At 42.9% G+C, this 21,724-nt stretch overlaps 1 protein-coding gene across 5 annotated transcripts; it reads left to right on the top strand.

Moving 5' to 3' along the window:
* The first annotated feature begins 1,481 nt into the window (after positions 1-1,481).
* On the top strand, positions 1,482-19,216 carry ido1 (indoleamine 2,3-dioxygenase 1). Of its 5 annotated transcripts, XM_021621472.2 has the most exons (11): positions 1,513-1,668; positions 2,636-2,731; positions 3,149-3,268; positions 12,933-13,251; positions 16,457-16,575; positions 16,952-16,966; positions 17,176-17,275; positions 17,359-17,476; positions 17,561-17,612; positions 17,736-17,884; positions 18,192-19,209. In XM_021621472.2, exons 3-11 carry the CDS (start codon positions 3,255-3,257, stop codon positions 18,653-18,655), a joined length of 1,350 nt encoding a protein of 449 aa, XP_021477147.2. In that variant the 5' UTR covers positions 1,513-1,668; positions 2,636-2,731; positions 3,149-3,254; the 3' UTR covers positions 18,656-19,209. The 5 variants fall into 5 exon arrangements, with proteins under 5 accessions (XP_021477152.1, XP_021477148.1, XP_021477146.2 ...); XM_021621473.2 differs by lacking the exon at positions 12,933-13,251 and having other exon boundaries at positions 1,485-1,668; positions 18,192-19,106; XM_021621476.2 differs by lacking the exon at positions 12,933-13,251 and having other exon boundaries at positions 1,548-1,668; positions 2,640-2,731; positions 18,192-19,139.
* The last annotated feature ends 2,508 nt before the right edge of the window (positions 19,217-21,724 follow it).

The following is a 21,724-nucleotide window of genomic DNA, read 5'->3' as shown; positions in this document are numbered from 1 at the left end:
CTGAAATTATAAAGGATGGCAGAAACAATATTTACAATACACTTCTAATTCGTTTTTCAACCAAATGCCCTATCATCACTTTTGGTATAAAGCAGTACGCTGGGGTTAGGAAACCCCTCTAAAAGGCAGACAGACTGCAAGAGAGACAGTAAAATATTTTTTGAAAATACCTGAGAGTTTGAGCCACATCAGTGAGGTGATGTGTAATCTAGAGGTGGCCAGGGCCACATTGTGAACACATTTCTGCCCAGTGTGGAATACAATTTGAAAAAAGAAAAACCTGCACAGTGTGGATGCACTGAAAGCACATACATTAACTTAAGTTAATATGAATAGCAATAAAATACAGTGGACCCAATGTAGACAGAAGAGTCACATCCAGCTCACATGTAAGTATTATGTGTAAATGCACTTATTGGGATCCGAGAGTTTTCTCATCGGTATATTCTAAATGAAGTAAGAAATGTAGACATAATACATAGCCTAAGCATACCTGTAGACAGCTGTTGGTCAGTTGATATACCGGCATGAATGCAGACAGTCACTCACTGGCCTCCTTGTTGTAAAGTGTATTGAAAACTTTGTTTTCTGTTAGGCTGGTCCTGAGACTGCCATCTTCGCTACACTTTGTGCTGGATTGTACACACACACGCACACGCACACACACACACGTTTTGGTATATTTGAACTTTGTTCAGAGGACAGGAGGATCATTTGACCTTTAGATTTCAAAGTTTCTATGAACTTGCCCAGTGCAGTATTTTATCATGCCCTTGTGTGGAAAGACAAGTCAGAGTAGGCCTACTTGATTAGCCAAAATTGTGTAATTCTGTAAAGGCAGTTAGTAATGTATTTTCTATACATTCCTTAGTTGCATTGACACAAGGTTTGTAAATAACAATAGTGTGCCAGAGGCTGCATCACACACATCTGTGCACACTCTATAAATAATCTATAAATAAGCTTAGCTATTGTTAACAGTAAACCCCCTTGGGAAGGACTAATTAGTTATTGACTTTCATGAGCACATTGTTGTTACTGTGTGTTTTTGGCTACTGTAACCCTAAGCATAACATTGCTTAAAACAATGGTATTACATATGTTAATTGACAATGCTTAAGTGAATAAGTACAGAGATGATGGTAATCTAAATCACCTGAAATCATGTGATTCTAACCATTGTAATGTGTTATCTATTCCACTAGATGAGGCTGCTGTGTTACTATTTTCTCCACTGCTATATAAGCTGCTATTTTGTTATCAAAATAACAATGTGTAATTTACTGTAACACGTTTCTTGCATAAACATGTTAATAGACTGATAACAGTACAAGTCAAACTAGGTCAAGTCAAACTCGACCCTATAACTACTAACTCATGATGTGATGAGACCATTGTGCAATAGTGTGGTTAAAGGTAAAAAGAAAAGTTGTGTAAGCAGATCTTTGTTGACAGGATTTACAAGTGAACTCTGTGCTGGGGTCCAGACAGTTTGAGGTCTGGCTGGACTCACTTTGCATACTTACCAGATCATTCAAACTGCCTGACAATCATAGGGATCCTCTTTCAGCCCCCATGGCCACTACTCTCACAGACTCACAGAAGCCTTTCTCTCTGGACCCCTACCATGTCTCTGATGTGTTTGGCTTCATTCTCCCTGCACCCCTGGTAGGTACAGCCTCCATATCTTATGGGATACCCATTGCATTTGTAATCATTGTCAGTCATTAGTGGACATTTGTTGTTTCCCATTACAACTGTTGCTTATTAGTTGTTTGTTAAATCAAAGTAAGTGGAAAGTAAGTAGTATTGATATATTTGTAAATGTTGTAAGCAGGTTGTAACTTTCTCAGCCTCAGACAGTGACATTAGTTTCCCTGAGACCCCCCAAATCAAGCTGTGGTTAAGACTTAGTGTTTTTGAATTTGGAGTGCAGAGTACAAATGAGAGCATTCCAATCCAGGCAAGGTTGATACATGCTATACTTTGTTGAGACAGAATTGGGATGAGCTGTTGCCACTTCTCAAGGGTTATGTTATTGTTCTGTGCTGGACTTTGATGTTGTGCATTTCATAGACTCCTGTTAAGGCCATTGTGTTCTGGAACTGTTGTTTCAGTAAAATAACTGTTGTGTAACAATATGATTGTATTATCACCTCCCACTATATAAGGGACATGTAATCATTTACTTTTGGAGCGCCTTCCCTGACTACGATCACAGACGGATCTACCTTGCCGCTGCTCGTATGCATTAAAATATGCACTATTATACCACAAAATTAGTCTCTGCTTAATCTTTGGATCTAGTTTCCACAACAACTGGCAATTGGCGTCCTTTGTGTTTGTCCTGTTTGTGAACTTTATCCTTTATCCTTGGTAAAGCAAAGCATTGATGTAATGAGGAAACAGCAAGATTGCTTTTCTAACTACTGATATGTCCAGTGCATCATTTGGAATACATAAAATAAGTGGAATAGATTTTAGAACTGTAATTTCATAAGCTTGTTTGACACTTTCCACAGTTGCTTGTGGTCTACTCTGCATAACCTGTCCTGATACGAGACAGAGCATCCAACAATAGTATTAATTGAGGGACAGTACATTGACACTTTCAATATGACTCAATACCCTAAAGACAGAGTTGCCGCCATACTACCAGCCCTGGATGGACATTGCCCAGCATGTTACAGAGCTCATCTACTCTCACACGCTGCGCTCCCACATTCTCAAGGTAAGTCTATGCTGTCAAACTCAGCGGATCAGTAAACGGTTCAAATAGGGGGGAATGGATTGGAATTTCAATTCTACCACCTGGTTGAATTCCACAAACTTGGTTTGGAACACATTATACAGTGGAAATTAAATAGGTTTATATATTCAACCGTTTTTGGTGACAGTTCCACATAAAAAATATTAAAAAATGTTGAATAACAATGCGTGACTTCACCTGTGCAGAGATGACAAAATATAAATCCAATTTGATAAAAGATATTTAATTTAATCGATTAATTACATAACCTGAAGCATTTATATACAAAAACATTTTTTGAAATGGGTAATTTGCAATGTGTCAAGCAGAGTGTATTCATAATTACTCACAATTGTACGTGATATAGTGTCAGCTCCATTCTTCCATTTACTCACTCAGATGCCCTTGCTGAACACCCGATTCCTGGAGAGCCACAGAGAGCTGCGTCTGGCCCATTTGGCCCTGAGTGTGATGACCATGGGCTACGTGTGGCAGGAGGGGGAGAATGACACAGTCAAGGTTTTTCAACAACCCTTCTTATTATGTGCAGTTGAAGTTGGAAGTTAACATACTTAGGTTGGAGTCATTAAAACTTGGTTTTCAACCACTCCACATATTTCTTGTTAAAACTATAGTTTTTGCAAGTCTGTTAGGACATCTAATTTGTGCATGATACAAGTCATTTTTCCAACAATTGTTTACAGACAGATTATTTCACTGTATCACAATTCCAGTGGGTCAGAAGTTTACATACACTAAGTTGACTGTGCCTTTAAACAAAATTCCAGAAAATTATGTCATGTTTTTAGAAGCTTCTGATAGGCTAATTGACATCATTTGAGACAATTGGAGGTGTTCCTGTGGATGTATTTAGAGGCTTAACTTCAAACTCAGTGCCTCTTTACTTGACATAGGAAAATCAAAAGACCTCAGAAAAATATTTGTAGACCTCCACAAGTCTGGTTCACCCTTGGGAGCAATTTCCAAATGCCTGAAGGTACCACGTTAATCTGTACAAACAATAGTAAGCAAGTATAAACACCATGGGACCACGCAGCTGTCATACCGCTCAGGAAGGAGACGCGTTCTGTCTCCTAGAAATTAACGTACTTTGGTGCGAAAATTGCAAATCATTCCCAGAACAACGGCAAAGGACCTTGTGAAGATGCTGGAGGAAATGGGTACAAGAGTATCTATATCCACAGTTAAACGAGTCCTATATTGACATAACCTGAAAGGCCGCTCAGAAGTCACTGCTCCAAAACCACCATGATAACCACCATGATAATCTGTCTGTAAACTATTGTTGGAAAAGTTACTTGTGTCATGCACGAAGTAGATGTCCTAACTGACTTGCCAAAACTATAGTTTGTTAACAAGAAACTTGTGGAGTGGTTGAAAAATGAGTTTTAATGACTCCAACCTAAGTGTATGTAAACTTCTAACTTCAACTGTATATAAACTCAGCCAAAAAAGAAACGTCCCTTTTTCAGGACCCTGTCTTTCAAAGATAATTTGTAAAAATCCAAATTACATCACAGATCTTCATTGTAAGGGGTTTAAGCACTGTTTTCCATGCTTGTTCAATGAACAATAAACAATTAATGAACATGCACCTGTGGAACGGCTGTTAAGACACCAACAACTTACAGACTGTAGGCAATTAAGGTCACAGTTATGAAAACTTAGGACAGTAAAAGAGGCCTTTCTACTGACTCTGAAAAACACCAAAAGAAAGATGCCCAGGGTCCCTGCTCATCTGCGTGAACGTGCCTTAGACATGCTGCAAGGAGGCATAAGTACTGCAGATGTGGCCAGGGAAATAAATTGCAATGTCCGTACTGTGAGATGCTTAAAACAGCGCTACAGGGAGACAGGACAGACAGCTGATCGTTCTCGCAGTGGCAGACCACGTGTAACACCTGCACAGGATCAGTACATCCGAACATCACACCTGCGGGACAGGTACAGAATGACAACAGCAACTGTCCGAGTTACACCAGGAAAGCACAATCCCTCCATCAGTGCTCAAACTGTCTGCATAAGGCTGAGAGAGGCTGGACTGAGGGCTTGGAGGCCTGTTGTAGTAAGGCATGTCCTCACCAGATATCACTGGCAACAACGTCGCCTATGGGCACAAACCCACCGTCACTGGACCAGACAGGACTGGGAAAAATGCTCTTCACTGATGTGTTCCGGTTTTGTCTCACCATGGGTGATGGTCTTATTTACGTTTATCGTTGAAGGAATGAGTGTTACACTGAGGCCTGTACTCTGGAGCTGGATCAATTTGGAGGTGGAGGGTCCTTTATGGTCTTGGACGGTGTGTCACAGCATCATCGGACTGAGCTTGTTGTCATTGCAGGCAATCTCAATGATGTGTGTTACAGGGAAGACATCCTCCTCCCTCATGTGGTACCCTTCCTGCAGGCTCATCCTGACATGACCCTCCAGCATGACAGTGCCACCAGCCATACTGCTCATTCTGTGTGTGATTTCCTGCAAGACAGGAATGTCAGTGTTCTGCCATGGCCAGCGAAGAGCCCAGATCTTAATCCCATTGAGCATGTCTGGGACCTGTTGGATCGGAGGCTGAGGACTAGGGCCATTCCCCCCAGAAATGTCAGAGAACTTGGTGGAAGAGTGGGGTAACATCTCACAGAAAGAACTGGCAAATCTGGTGCAGTCCATGAGGAGGAGATGCACTGCAGTACCTAATGCAGCTGGTGGCCACACCAGATACTGCTTGTTACTTTTGACCCCCCTTTGTTCAGGGACACATTATTCCATTTCTGTTAGTCACATGTCTGTGGAACTTGTTCAGTTTATGTCTCAGTTGTTGAATCTTGTCATGTTCATACAAATATTTACACGTTAAGTTTCCTGAAAATAAACACAGTTGACAGTGAGAGGATGTTTCTTTTTTTGCTGGGTTTCACATGTACTCTAGTTGTTACCATCATGGGATCCCCACATTGTAGCCTGTACATTGAATATATTCACTGATTATGTACTCTTCTTTGGCAAATAAAGGTGCAGTTCAGGTATGAATCTATGTGAGACATTCTTTTTCAGTCATATCCAATAACAGGTGTATCAAACTCCCTTCTTTGAATGATGCTGTATCTGTATGTATGTATTACAATTATACACTTCAACAGTGTTTACCACTCCTGCTCCTAGGACATCAATGATTACACATTGTAACTATGAAATAGACTAGAACCATGATTTAAGTAAAGGCTGAGTTGTAATTCATATATACAGAAAAAAACAGTAAACAATACTTCCTATGCATATCTAATTCCCTTCATTTGCATTAATCTGAGGACACAGGATAGGTGTAGTTTTCAATGAGATACTTAATTTCAACCAATGGAGAATGTGAAACTCTTTATTGAAAGTTCATTATCCAGGTCTTATAAATACATAATACATGCATTATAAATATTATAATTGTAACATTATATTATAAATACAAGTTCAATCTGTACTTCAATGCACATATGGTGTGCATTATAAAACAGAGGAAGAAAGAGGAGGTGGGGAGAGAGGTGTAGAAGACCGAGGTAAAACAGAGGAACAGGGAAGACAGCATATGATTAATGAATTACAGTGCTACCCTAATATTCTCTCAGTCCATCACAATTACATAGTGTCTCTAGCGGTGTCTCCTAACCAGCCTTGGGCTCCCAGTCGGCCCGAAGGTTATCTTAAGAGCGGGTGAGGTGGCGATGACGGGACTGGCTTCCTCTCTCACATCAAAACATAGATGCAGATGAGAGACAGATGGATGCTCATGCTCAGAGAGCATGTTACGTTTTTTTACATTTTATTCTAACACTGTCAGTCATCATAATCATCTGGAGGTGCAATGCAAAACTGACCTTGGATCATTAACTCTGGGACTACTACATCTCTATCTGTATTTCAATGTAAAGCATCTCTTTAATAATACTTCTTGTTGACTCGACCAAGTGACCTCTCACCTATGATCATGCTGTGCCCACTGTGTCAGCCAGTTCAGATGCGAGAGGGGTTCACCAACACAGCTGATATAACCTAGAGGATTTAGGGAGAAGGGGGAGAGGGATGAAGTGAAGGAGAGAGACTGTTATTGAGAAAATAAGGTAGTTAAAGAGACTGTGTTCAACAGGAATCTGTGTGTGTAGTCTCACCTGGTGTCCACACTAAGTGGCTACAGAGTACTTTATGCTGAAAAACAGACACGAGGACAAACAATAGAAGATAATGTCATTATTAGACTTTTACATTACCAGATCACAACTGAATACATAAATACCACTTGAAGCTTGATGATGACTTGATCATTTGAATCAGTTGAGTTAAGGCAACAGCTGGTGAGGTGTCAGGTTCGCCTCTGTACTTAAAGGGGGATTATTCCAACTCTCTGTGAAATGCTGCAGACCTGCCTGCAGATGAGGTAGGAACACATATCCAACACAGTGGATAGAATTTTACAGGTCAAGGTAGCCTTCTTCCTCCAAATTGTGCAGCAAGTTGTAGTACTGACATGTCACAGCACTCCAAACATCTCTCTATAAGCGTTCCACTCTAACAGAGAGAAAGAAAAGGTTTTGTGGGAGGAAGGAACCTAATCTCCGTGTTCCTGTGTTCTTCCTCTATGAATAGGGAACACTGAGGTGGGTCCGAGGTTATAGAAATACAAGTTGTGTGTGTGCCTCTGTGAGTGGTTACTGACTGTAAGTGATGCAGGCACCTATCTGAGTGTACCTGAAACACTTAAACATAGAGGGCTATGTGTTTCACCACTTGGTTATTGCAAGGCTAACCCCCAGGTAAATCATGACTTGGCAGCAACAGGGGCTTGATAGTCAAGTGAAAATGGCTGGTTGTTCATTAGGTGGTGGGAAATATGCAATATGCATACAAAATAAATACTTACCTTCCCTGAAAATCCATCTATACCGCCAAAGATAACAATGTTATATCTTGAAAACATGCATTGGAATTAAAAGGGAAATGTTTAAACTATTAACCTGCTTCATTATTTATGTATTACCAGTTGATGAAGAACAGCTCCAATTTCATATATCATTGAACATTTGTCTACGAATAAGTAAGAATAAAAGGTTAAAATAACTTCTTAGATTTGATGGAGACATTATACATCTTAGTACCTTATCAATTTATGATTTGTATCAATGTGGACGAGAGACAAGGGAGCAGGAACAGAGAATTTGTCACGGATCCCTCTGGAACTTTCATTACACACACCTGTCCCCTATTACCACCTATTAGTACTTGTACAAGTGTACCCTTTGGTTTCCATTGGGCTGTTGATTATTGTTTCAATGGCCGTTGGTCGTGTGAGTACCTGTGCTGTGTTTTGGCTTTCGTGCCACGTATATTGCGCAGATGATTACCGGTCTCGTTCCTTGTGGTATCATTGTGCGCTTGTGTTATTTATTCAAGGTACTCCTCGCTCTTTTGTTTGGGTTTCAATCCTGTGTTTTTTTTACATGTTTGTTTGGTCTTCGTCCCCGTGCCTTTACACAGCACGCTGTAATTTGGGTAAAGAAATAAAAAAAACTATTACGCATTTCAGCGTCTGTCTCCCGATCACTTCATACCAACGTGACAGAATAATCGACCATTAAGGGAGACAGTGGGAATGGCCCGTCCGACGCAACTTTGGCAGCTGCAACTGGGCCGTCCGACGTCTCCACAATGGTCCGTCCGGCGACGCCACTTCCGGTCCGTCCAACGTCACTGCTACTGGTCCGTCCGACACCGCCGCAACTTTGGCAGTGGCAAGTGGCCCATCCGACGACGCAACTTCGGCAGCTGCATCGGGTCCTGATCAACCCGCACTGCATTCCTGTGATCGTGCTCGAGGCCGGTGTCATTGTGCTGCTGGTGCAGCGCGTCAAGGCGGGGGGGGTGGAGGTACTGTCACGGATCCCTCCGGAACTTTCATTACGCACACCTGTCCCCTATTCTCACAGATTAGTACTTGTAGAAGTGTACTCTTTGGTTTCCATTGGGCTGTCAGTTATTGTTCCAATGGCCGTTGGTCGTGTGAGTACCTGTGCTGTGTTGTTTTGGCTTTCATGCCAAGTGAATTGCGCAGATGATTACGGGTCTTGTCCCGTGTGGTATCATTGTGTGCTTGTGTTATTTATTCGAGGTACTCCTCGCTCTTTGTTTGGGTTTCAACCCTGTGTTTTTTTGACGTGATTGTTTGGTCTTCGCCCCCGTGCTTATGAGTTGCCATGAAAGAAAGTTAGATGAATTCAACTGGAAATGGCGAGAACAGGCGTTCGTAGCTAAATGCTTTTGGTTTGCTTGAGAATAATAATTGCATGATTTATCATTCTACGGTATGTACACTACCGTAGATCTTTGTTTCTGGCCATTTGGTTTGTGACCATTTTGAGCCTGTAATCAAATCCACAAATGGACTTCCTGGCAAGAACATATCTGCCATGCTGACCTTCAACATGGGGGCCCCTCAGGGGTGCGTACTTAGTCTTCTCCTCTACTCCCTATTCCCCCACAACCGTGTGGCCACGCACGACTCCAACACCATCATTAAGTATGCCGACTACACGACGGTGGTAGGCCTGATCATACGATGATGAGACAGCCTATAGGGAGGAGGTCTGTGACCTGTAAATGTGCTGCCAGAACTCCCTGCCATGCATTTATATACTGTGCCTTGCGAAAGTATTCGGCCCCCTTGAACTTTGCGACCTTTTGCCACATTTCAGGCTTCAAACATAAAGATATAAAACTGTATTTTTTTGTGAAGAATCAACAACAAGTGGGACACAATCATGAAGTGGAACGACATTTATTGGATATTTCAAACTTTTTTAACAAATCAAAAACTGAAAAATTGGGCGTGCAAAATTATTCAGCCCATTTACTTTCAGTGCAGCAAACTCTCTCCAGAAGTTCAGTGAGGATCTCTGAATGATCCAATGTTGACCTAAATGACTAATGATGATAAATACAATCCACCTGTGTGTAATCAAGTCTCCGTATAAATGCACCTGCACTGTGATAGTCTCAGAGGTCCGTCAAAAGCACAGAGAGCATCATGAAGAACAAGGAACACACCAGGCAGGTCCGAGATACTGTTGTGAAGAAGTTTAAAGCCGGATTTGGATACAAAAAGATTTCCCAAGCTTTAAACATCCCAAGGAGCACTGTGCAAGCGATAATATTGAAATGGAAGGAGTATCAGACCACTGCAAATCTACCAAGACCTGGCCGTCCCTCTAAACTTTCAGCTCATACAAGGAGAAGACTGATCAGAGATGCAGCCAAGAGGCCCATGATCACTCTGGATGAACTGCAGAGATCTACAGCTGAGGTGGGAGACTCTGTCCATAGGACAACAATCAGTCGTATATTGCACAAATCTGGCCTTTATGGAAGAGTGGCAAGAAGAAAGCCATTTCTTAAAGATATCCATAAAAAGTGTTGTTTAAAGTTTGCCACAAGCCACCTGGGAGACACACCAAACATGTGGAAGAAGGTGCTCTGGTCAGATGAAACCAAAATTGAACTTTTTGGCAACAATGCAAAATGTTATGTTTGGCGTAAAAGCAACACAGCTCACACCATCCCCACTGTCAAACATGGTGGTGGCAGCATCATGGTTTGGGCCTGCTTTTCTTCAGCAGGGACAGGGAAGATGGTTAAAATTGATGGGAAGATGGATGGAGCCAAATACAGGACCATTCTGGAAGAAAACCTGATGGAGTCTGCAAAAGACCTGAGACTGGGACGGAGATTTGTCTTCCAACAAGACAATGATCCAAAACATAAAGCAAAATCTACAATGGAATGGTTCAAAAATAAACATATCCAGGTGTTAGAATGGCCAAGTCAAAGTCCAGACCTGAATCCAATCGAGAATCTGTGGAAAGAACTGAAAACTGCTGTTCACAAATGCTCTCCATCCAACCTCACTGAGCTCGAGCTGTTTTGCAAGGAGGAATGGGAAAAAATGTCAGTCTCTCGATGTGCAAAACTGATAGAGACATACCCCAAGCGACTTACAGCTGTAATCGCAGCAAAAGGTGGCGCTACAAAGTATTAACTTAAGGGGGCTGAATAATTTTGCACGCCCAATTTTTCAGTTTTTGATTTGTTAAAAAAGTTTGAAATATCCAATAAATGTCGTTCCACTTCATGATTGTGTCCCACTTGTTGTTGGTTCTTCACAAAAAAATACAGTTTTATATCTTTATGTTTGAGGCCTGAAATTTGGCAAAAGGTCGCAAAGTTCAAGGGGGCCGAATACTTTCGCAAGGCACTGTACTTATGCAAATTGCATATCTGAATTAATTTTTCAATACATCTGCAAAAATGTCTAAAAACACTCAGTATAGGGTATTGTGTGTAGATAGGTGAGACATTTTTTTTTTTTTTATTCAAGCTGTAACACAACACAATGTAGAATAAGTCAAGGGGTATGAATACTTTCTGAAGGCACTGTATATAAAATCTAATTTTATTTGTCACATGCGCTGAATACAACAGGTGTAGAACTTACAGTGAAATGCTCACTTACAAGCTCTTAACCAACAATGCTGTTTTAAGAAAAATGCCTAAAAAATAAGAAATAAAAGTAACAAATAAGTAAAGAGCAGCAGTAAAATAACAATAGTGAGGCAATATACAGGGGGTACCGGTACAAGGTCAATGTGCGGGACACCGTTAGTCGAGGTAATTGAGGAATATGTACATGTAGGTAGAGTTATTAACATGACTATGCATAGATAATAACAGGGAGTAGCAGCAGCACAAGGGAGGAGGGGCAGTGCAAATAGTATGGGTAGCCATTTGATCAGATGTTCAGGAGTCTTATGGCTTGGGGGGGTAGATGCTGTTTAGAAGCCTCTTGGACTTAGACTTGGCGCTCCGGTGCCATGCGGTAGCAGAGAGAACAGTCTATGACTAGGGTGGCTGGAGTCTGTGACAATTTTTAGGGCCTTCCTCTGACACTGCCTGGTATAGAGGTCCTGGTTGGCAGGAAGATTGACCCCAGTGATGTACTGGGCCGTACGCACTACCCTCTGTAGTGCCTTGCAGTCGGAGGCCGAGAAGTTGCTATACCAGGCAGTGATGCAACCCATCAGGATGCTCTCGACGGTGCAGCTGTAGAACCTTTTGAGGATCTGAGGACCCATACCAAATCTTTTCAGTCTCCTGAGGGGGAATAGCTTTTGTTGTGCCCACTTCATGACTGTCTTGGTGTGCTTGGACCATGTTAGTTTGTTGGTGATGTGGACTCTCAACCTGCTCCACTACAGCCCCATTGATGAGAATGGGGGTGTGCTCGGTACTTATTTTCCTGTAGTCCACAATCATCTCCTTTGTCTTGATCACGTTGAGGGAGAGGCTGTTGTCCTGGCACCACACAGCCAGGTCTCTGACCTCCTCGCTAAAGGCTGTCTCGTCATTGTCGGTGATCAGGCCTGTTGTATCATCGGCAAACTTAATGATGGTGTTGGAGTCGTGCTTGTTCATGAGTGAACAGGGAGTACAGGAGGCAACTGGGCACGCACCCCTGAGGGGCCCCCGTGTTGAAGATCAGCATGGCGGATGTGTTTTCACCTACCCTTGTCATGTACATATTACCTCGACTACCTTCTACCCTTGCACATAGACTCTGTACCGGTACTCCGTGTATATATTCTCATAATTAAATTTGTATTATAACTCATTGTTGGGAAAGGGCTCGTTAGTAAATATTGCATGATCTACACCTGTAGTATTTGGCGCATGTGACAAATACAATTGTATTTGAATAAATCCTGCACACAATGTGCTTGTTTTCCATTTTCTTCTTGATCAGGAATCCTATTTGATTTAACGTGTGTCACATCTGCTCCTGCCACGCCCTCCAATGCTCATCCGGTGTCTCCTTGACCTGCCGCCACTCCCCCAGTGCTCTCTCCCTCTCTCTGTGTGTGATTGTGTGGGCAGAGACAGGTGTGCTGGAGTCAGAGCAGATTCCCACCAGCTGCAACCTGTTCCATAACCAAGACCTCTACAAATACTCAGTCCTGCCACTTCAAAACTACCAGAACGTAATCTCTGCCCAGTCAGTCCATGTCTCTAGCTGTTTGTTCCTGTTGTCCCTGTTTTCCCTTGCCTGACGCTGTTTTCCTCTCCGCTACAGTTCTGCCCGCTCTGACTCTGGTCCCTGTCTCCAGTCCGACTTCTCATCTGTCCTGCTACTCGGTCGTCGATTCCCCACTCTACGCTCCTTTGGATTCCCCTCCGGACCTGCTTACCCTGTTCCCACACCTCTGCCTCAGCCTTCGCACCTGGTTTCCAGCAACCCGCCCAAGCTTCCCCTGGGCTGCATTCAATCTTCCCCCCTTGTTTCAATAAATACCTTGGTTAACTTATCCCAGTCTCCCCATCTGAGTCTGCTCTTGGGTTCACCTGTTCCGCTCCACGTGACAATGTGTATGAAAGTGTTTGGTGAAATATGCGTAAGAGGAGAGTCATTACCCATAATTCTGCACCTTTTGATAGTTACATTTGAAGTCAGAAGTTTACATACACCTTAGCCAAATACATTTAAACTCAGTTTGTTCACAATTCCTGACATTTAATCCTAGTAAAAATTCCCTGTTTTAGGTCAGTTAGGAATCGCCACTTTATTTTAAGAATATGAAATGTCAGAATAATAGTAGAGAGAATTATTTATTTCAGCTTTTATTTCTTTCATCACATTCCCAGTGGGTCAGAAGTTTACATACACTCAATTAGTATTTGGTAGCATTGCCTATACATTGTTTAACTTGGATCAAACATTTTGGGTAGCCTTCCACAAGCTTCCCACAATAAATTGGGTGAATTTTGGCCCGTTCCACCTGACAGAGCTGGTGCAACTGAGTCAGGTTTGTAAGCCTCCTTGCTCGCACACGCTTTTTCAGTTCTGCCCACAAATGTTCTATGGGATTGAGGTCAGGGCTTTGTGATGGACTCTCCAATACCTTGACTTTGTTGTCCTTAAGCCATTTTGTCACAACTTTGGAAGTGTGCTTGGGGTCATTGTTAATTTGGAAGACCCATTTGCAACCAAGCTTCAACTTCCTGACTGATGTCTTGAGATGCTGCTTCAATATATCCACATAATTTCCCTTCCTCGTCGTGCCATCTATTTTGTGAAGTGCACCAGTCTCTCCTGCAGAAAAGCACCCCCACAACATGATGCTGCCACCCCCCGTGCTTCAAGATTGGGATGGTGTTCTTGTCACGCGGGTGAATGTCCAAAACACTGGCGCTAAACCAACCCAAAACCTAGACACAAACACTGGACAGCGAAAACCCAAAACCAAAACACGATACATCACCAAACGTAACAACCAACAAGCCCGCACAAACACCAGCGGGCAAAACAAACTTAAATAACACCCATTCCAAAACCCCAACAAGGAACAGGTGAAAACAATTATACAAAAACAAACAAAAAGGGAAAAGGGATCGGTGGCAGCTAATAGACCGGCGACGACGACCGCCAAGCGCCACCCGAGCAGGAAGGGGAGCCACATTCGGTGGTATTCGTGACATGTTGTCGGTGATGTTCAGTTAATAAATAAATAGAATGAACACGTACCACGCTGCGCTTTGGTCCAATTCTTCCCATGACTATCATGACAGAAGAACCCACCACAAAAGGATCAAGCAGCATGGCCAGGAGGAGAAGGGATCCTGGGCACGGGAGTAAAGGGAGTTTAGGACATCGTGGACATGGGAGGAGATCATGGCATGCGACAAAAGCCTGCCATGGAAACTGGCGGAGGCAGATAGAGAGGAGCGGAGAGATCAGGAGTTACTGCAGAGACAGGAGCACGAGAGGCAACCCCATTTTTTGGCGATGATCTGGGTTGGCGAGCGGGGCAAGCGGAGTTGGTCACGGTTCCAGTGCCATGTTTTCCGGTTTTATGCACCTTCAGTGCAAAGTCACAGCCCAGTGCATGCAGTACATGCTCTCCATACCTGCCGCGTAAAGAGGGGTATCCAGCCAGGAAGGGTGGTGCCGGCTCAGCACTCCTTGTCTCCAGTGCGCCTCCTCGGACCGGGATATCCAGCGCCGGCTCTCCAGTGTGTCTCTCCAGCCCGGTGAGTCCTGTGCCTGCTCCACGGACCAGGCCTGCAGTGTGTCTCCCCAGCCTGGTGAGTCCGGAGTCTCCAGCAATGGTCCCCAGTCCGGGGCTTCCAGCGACGGTCCCTCCGGCCATGATCGGTGGTCTGGTTCCTCCGGCGATGATCTGTGGCCCGGTTCCTCCAAGTGAAGTTCCATGCACCAGGGCCGCCACCAAAGCGGAGGGATCTGCGGGGGGAGGGTGGTCTACGTCCCGCACCGGAGCCGCCACGGTAAGGGGATGCCCACCCGGACCCTCCCCTTTAGAGTCAGGTTTTGCGGCTGGAGTCCACACCTTTGGGGGGGGGGGGGGGGGGGGGTACTGTCACGGTTTGCAAGCCTCCCCTTTATCCTCCAAACATAACGATGGACATTATGGCTAAACAGTTCTATTTTTGTTTCATCAGACCAGAGGACATTTGTCCAAAAGGTACCTTCTTTGTCCACATGTGCAGTTGCAAACCGTAGTCTGGCTATTTTTCATGGTGGTTTTGGAGCAGTGGCTTCTTCCTTGTTGAGCGGCCTTTCAGGTTATGTCGATATAGGACTCGTTTAACTGTGGATATCTATACCTTTACTTGTTTCCTCCAGCATCTTCACAAGGTCCTTTGCTGTTGTTCTGGGATTGATTTGCACTTTTCGAACCAAAGTGCAGAACACGTCTCGTTCCTGAGTGGTATGACGTCTGCGTAGTCCCATGGTGTTTATACTTGCAATATATTGTTTGTACAGATGAACGTGGTACCTTCAGGCATTTGGAAGTTGCTCCCAAGGCTGAACCAGACTTGTGGAGGTCTACAATTTTATTCTGAGGTCTTGGTTGATTTCTTTTTTTTCCATGATGTCAAGCATAGAGGCACTGAGTTTGAAGGTAGGCCTTGAAATACATCCACATCTACAGCCTATCAGAAGCTGCTACAGGCACAACGTAATTTTCTGGAATTTTCCAAGCTGTTTAAAGGCACAGTCAATTTAGTGTATGTAAACTTCTGACCCACTGGAATTGTGATACAGTGAAATAATCTGTCTGTAAACAATTGTTGGAAAAATGATTGCATTGATTTAATGACTGCAAAGAAAATGTATTGATCTACTGGGATTTTTTAAAGACTAACTTTCTGTTTTGTCTGCATGGATTCAAGAGAAGTATAATTTCGCAATTTTGACCGTGTATAGTTTTGAGGAATGTATTTATGTTTTTAGAATGCAACTACATTTTGAAAATGCATTCACTGTTTTATAAAAGGCCACAGTTCTGTGACTTGTCAACTCTATTTTGAAAATCGAAAACATTGTTCCAAAGAATGCTTGAACGTGATTGATAAAAACTGTAATATCGTCCTACTGTAAATCAAAGGTGAAATTATCCAGCAACTTTGGCACCTTCAGGTTTGAGACATGGAACACCAACAAATAGTTCCTGGATGCAAACACATCCAGGACTTGAATATCTGTAAACATAACCCCAGGCATCATGCAATGCACCGAGAGTATCATCATGAAAATAATTGCATGTCCCTCTGATATGAACTCTTATCTCCCATAAGATACTCCCCCGCAACCTGGCCGTTCCATACTGGAAGGTGTCTCAGCGTCTAGGCCTTCCTCCCATCCTTACCCATGCAGACGCAGTACTGGCTAACTGGAAGAAGAGGGATCCACATGGGTATGTTTGGAAGAATCAAGATTCTCCGGGGCAGCAGGTAGCCTAGCGGTTAGAGAGTTGGGCAAGTAACCGAAAAGGTGCTGGTTTGAATCCCCAAGCTGAGAAGGTGAAAAATCTGTTGATGTGCCCTTGAGCAAGGCACTTAACCCTAACTGCTACAGGTTCGCTGTTGAATATTAGACCCTAGCCATGACCCCACTCTCTGTGTGTTTCTCAGTGAGAGTGGGATATGCAAAAAACACATTACCTGTGTGAAATATGACAAAGATAAGCACCCCCTAAATTATTATTATCTGCCTCTACTGTTCTCTTTTTGTCTCAGTGATATTTAAAGGAAATGTGTTTCTTTTTCATGTCACATCATCTCCCGTACCAGACCATTTGACATGGAGTAAGTATTGCCTTGAATAATTGATTCCAACCAGCTGTATTTGTAGATTCCACACATTCCAATAGTCTTTGCTCGTTGGCTCTCGCTGACATTTGAAATCATACTATTGCAATCTAACAATCTCCTGAAATGTTTGCAGGAACTTTAACTTCTTCTACCAGCTGTCATTGTGGCCATGGTGATAGTTGTTGTTTTCATCGCTCTCCCAGGAACTTGGAGCTGCTTGTCACTCTGCCTGGTGGGGACAGTGTGAGGGGGTTCTTCATGGTCACTCTACTAGTGGAGCTGGCTGCAGTGCCAGCCATCAAGGTGAAGGTCTCTTCTGAAACCCACAGAGCTGTAAAATGAGATGCCCAATTCTGAGTGACATTGTTAATGTGGGTGTGTTTCAGAGTATTCCCCTGGTTATTAATGGGGTCCAGTGTGGTGATGCTGAGACTGTTACAAGGGCACTAGAGGAAATCAGCCAGGCGATGGAGGGCATGACAGATGCACTCAAACTGATGCATGGTACTACAACTGAAACAGATGTTTTACTGTGTTGATATTCAGTCCAGTTCACCTGCATTCTCAGCGTATCTTATGTTGTTCCAGCATATGTCAAGCCAGATGTCTTCTATGGCATTATAAGGATCTATCTGTCTGGGTAAGTACTGAACACCCCTAGTAGGCCTAAACGATACAAAATGAGTCTGACAGAAGTTAATTGTCTAAGTTGTTAATGACACATAAAATATGACTGTATTCAAAATGTATGTGTGTGGATCAGGTGGAAAGATAACTCATCCATGCCAGCTGGTTTGGTGTATGAAGGCATCCAGGCAGAGCCTATGGAGTATTCTGGTGGGAGTGCTGCCCAGAGCAGTCTGCTGCACTGCTTTGATGAGCTGCTAGGAGTCAAACATGAGGAAAATTGTGGTAAGAAAGCAAAATTAGACAGGTCCAGAGGAGTCTATAATACCACACAATAATTAATAAATGTTTTGCAGAGATACAAATGGCTGTGTTAACAAGTACAATCTTAACAGATGTTTCCTTTGGCAATAAGGAAGTGTTCACTTAAAAACATAAAGAGTTATTGAGTTGTGTTATACATACTGTATGTGGCTGAAGGCCTACAACATTTTGGCATGGCATTATATTTTACATAGGCATGTTTTTTAACACAAAGGTCTCCTGAAGATGTTATTTCCACTGAGGGTGAATATACTTTCTACTTGTACAGGAGCCTTTCTGACCCGTATGAGAAACTACATGCCCTCTTCCCACAAGCATCTGATCCAGGACATATCTCTGCAGCCCTCCCTGCGAGGCTTTGTCCAGCAGGAGGCCAGTGAGCTTCTGACCGCAGCTTTTCAGCTATGTGTGACCAAGCTAATGGCCCTCCGCAGCTATCACATCAACGTGGTCAGCTGCTTTATCACCATTCCCGCTGCCCGTGCCCGCCAGCTGCGAAGACAGGGCAACAGTTCTCAGGAGGAGACTGTCAGCAGGGCGCCCACGGCTCTGGAGGAGACGGGTACTGGCGGCTCGGGCATCATGAGCTTCCTAAAGACTGTGAGGGACCGCACACGGGACGTCTCCCTGCCGCTGGACAACAGGGCCATGCAGAAGAGCACAAATGGAGCACAACCTCAAAACACACAATACACAACTCATCAAACACATCTGCAATCTAACACATTTTAGAGACACTTTTATACCTACAGTGTGTTTAATAAATTAATGAAATGACTTGTCATTATGAGAGGTTTGTGCATGACAAGGTTTGATGTCTGACTAAATGAGTCCTGGTGTTATTGACATGCTCTGTATAAATGATGCTACTCTTTCAGTTCAAACCTTAATTTAAACCATCAGTGTTCGTTTCCGTTAAATGCAACCACTAATCTCTTTATTCAATCTAAAATGGAATGTAAAATATATATTGGATGACTAGTCCAGACTGACTGTGATCATACCACAACCCCAAATCCTGTATGGAATTTGGTCATAGTCAGAAAACTCGCACTGATCCCCAGGGCAGGCTGAGGAAAGTTTTGAAAGTTAGCTTATCCTGACCTGACAGTTAATACATACAACCAGGGTGATACTTAACTGTAATCTGAGTACTGATTTCATATGTCATCACGGACAGTATAGTCAGGGTTTTTCTGTATTTTATGCAACCTATCCTACATGTCCTGTTTGGGAGTTTTTGCTAAAGAAGTAATTGAAGGTCCCTGCAGTTCATCATCATGATGACTAATATAAACACATTGCAATACAACCTTCACTGTCAGCAAAGAGCAGGTGTCCCACAAAAAGCTGCAGAGCCCAGAGACACCAGAGTAGGGCACTGACTCAAACAGCATGGCTCACAGACAGAGAGAGGGAGAGAGATAGAGCTGTGACGTGGTAAGGTTGGACTCAGCTGCAGAAAAAAGACCAGACGAAGAATCTGTGATTAAGGATAAACTTAATACTTTACTGAGAAACATTAGCTGCAGGATAACAGTACACAACAAACACTAAGTCTCGCAAACTCACTCAGGAAACAACCGCACACGGTAAACAATTCAAGCTTATTTTTTTTACTCCTTTTTCTCCCCAAATAGTAGTTACAGTCTTATCCCATTGCTGCAAATTCCGTACGGACTCGGGAGAGGCGAAGGTCGAGAGCCGTGTGTCTTATCAAAAACAACCCAGCCAAGCCGCACTGCTTCTTGACACAATGCCTGCTTAAACCAGAAGCCAGCCACACGAATGTGTCGGAGGAGACAACGTACACCTGGCAACCATGTCAGCGTGCATGTGCCCGGGCCCGCAACAGGAATCGCTAGAGTGCGATGGGACAAGGGCATCCCTAACCCGGACGAGGCTGGGCCAATTGTGTGCGGCCCCTTGGGTCTCCTGGTCGCAGCTGTCAGCGACAGAGCCTACACTCTAACCAGGATCTCTAGTGGAACAGCTAGCACTGTGATGCAGTGCCTTAGACCACTGCACCAGCCCGAAACACACCTCTTTTAACAGGGAAATCATAATGAGTAAATTGAGTGTCGTTGATGTCTCTAGGACAGTGTCGTGTCTGTGACTATCACTAAATGACTATCACTAAGTGACTATCACTGACTGTTATTTTATCAAATCAATTCTCGGTGGAATTCAAATCGAATCAAATGTTATTTGTCACATACACATGGTTAGCAGATGTTAATGCGAGTGTAGCAAAATACTTCTAGTTCCGACTATGCAGTAATATCTAGCAAGTAATCTAACAAATTCACAACAACTACCTTATACACACAAATACACACAAATGTAAAGGGATGAATAGAATATGTACATATCAATGAATGAGCGACACCGTTTGGCATAGGCAAGATGCAGTAGACGGTATAGAATACAGTATATACATATGAGATGAGTAATGTAGGATATGTAAACATTATTAAAACCTGTTTGGGATAGGGGGCAGCATTTTCACGTTCGGATGAAAAGCGTGCCCATAGTAAACGTCCTGCTACTCAGGCCCAGAAGCTAATATATGCATATTATCAGTAGTATTGGATAGAAAACACTCTGAAGTTTCTAAAACTGTTTGAATGATGTCTGTGAGTATAACATATCGCAGGCAAAAACCTGAGAAAAATACAACCAGGAAGTGGGAAATCTGAGATTTGTAGTTTTTCAACTCATTGTCTATCGAATATACAGTGTCTATGGGGTCATATTGCACTTCCTAAGGCTTCCACTAGATGTCAACAGTCTGTAGAATGTGGTTTGAGGCTTCTGCTGTAAAGTGGGGGCGAATGAGAGCTGATTCAACCAGAGGTCTGCCAGAGTGGCATGAGCTGATCACGCGTGCACACGTGAGAGCGACCTGCGTTCCATTGCAATTCTAAAGACAAAGGAATTCTCCGGTTGGACCATTATTGAAGATTTATGTTAAAAACATCCTAAAGATTGATTCTATACATCGTTTGACATGTTTCTACGAACTGTAATATAGCTTTTTAAACTTTTCGTCTGAACTTTCGCCTGGACTTTCCCGCACCTCGTGAATTTGGATTTGTTTACCAAACGCGCTAAAAAAAAGGAGGTATTTGGACATAAATTATGGACTTTATCGAACAAAACAAACTGGGATTCCTGGGAGTGCATTCTGAAGAAGATCATCAAAGGTAAGTGAATATTTATAATGCTATTTCTGACTTTTACTGACTCCACAACATGGCGGGTATCTGCATGGCTTGTTTTTGTGTCTGAGCGCCGTACTCAGATTATTGCATGGTTTGCTTTTTCCGTAAAGCTTTTTTGAAATCTGATACAGCGGTTCATCAAGGAGAAGTATATCTATAATTATGTGCATAATACTTGTATCTTCAATCAAAGTTTATTATGTGTATATCTGTAAATTGATGTGGCTCTCTGAAAATTCGGCGGATGTTTTCGAGGCACAACATTACTGACCATAAAGCGCCAATGTAAACAGATTTTTGGATATATATATGAACTTTATCAAACAAAACATACAGTGGGGCAAAAAAGTATTTAGTCAGCCACCAATTGTGCAAGTTCGCCCACTTAAAAATATGAGAGAAGCCTGTAATTTTCATCATAGATACACTTCAACTATGACAGACAAAATGAGAAAGAAAATCCAGAAAATCACATTGTAGGATTTTTAATGAATTTCTTTGCAAATTATGGTGGAAAATAAGTATTTGGTCACCTACAAACAAGTAAGATTTCTGGCTCTCACAGACCTATAACTTC

This window comes from Oncorhynchus mykiss, chromosome 11, assembly GCF_013265735.2.
Source record: "Oncorhynchus mykiss isolate Arlee chromosome 11, USDA_OmykA_1.1, whole genome shotgun sequence".
NCBI classification, from domain to species: domain Eukaryota; kingdom Metazoa; phylum Chordata; class Actinopteri; order Salmoniformes; family Salmonidae; genus Oncorhynchus; species Oncorhynchus mykiss.
Note: the sequence above shows the minus strand (reverse complement) of the source record. Positions and strands in the feature narration are given on the sequence as shown.

Bases quoted from the DNA above. Each gene is read 5' to 3' on its own strand.
- ido1 (XM_021621471.2), top strand. From the start codon at position 1,628: ATGTCTCTGATGTGTTTGGCTTCATTCTCCCTGCACCCCTG. The intron at 17,276-17,358 runs GTGAAGGTCTCT...GGTGTGTTTCAG, and splicing joins CTGCAGTGCCAGCCATCAAG to AGTATTCCCCTGGTTATTAA. The intron at 17,885-18,191 runs GTAAGAAAGCAA...CTACTTGTACAG, and splicing joins CAAACATGAGGAAAATTGTG to GAGCCTTTCTGACCCGTATG.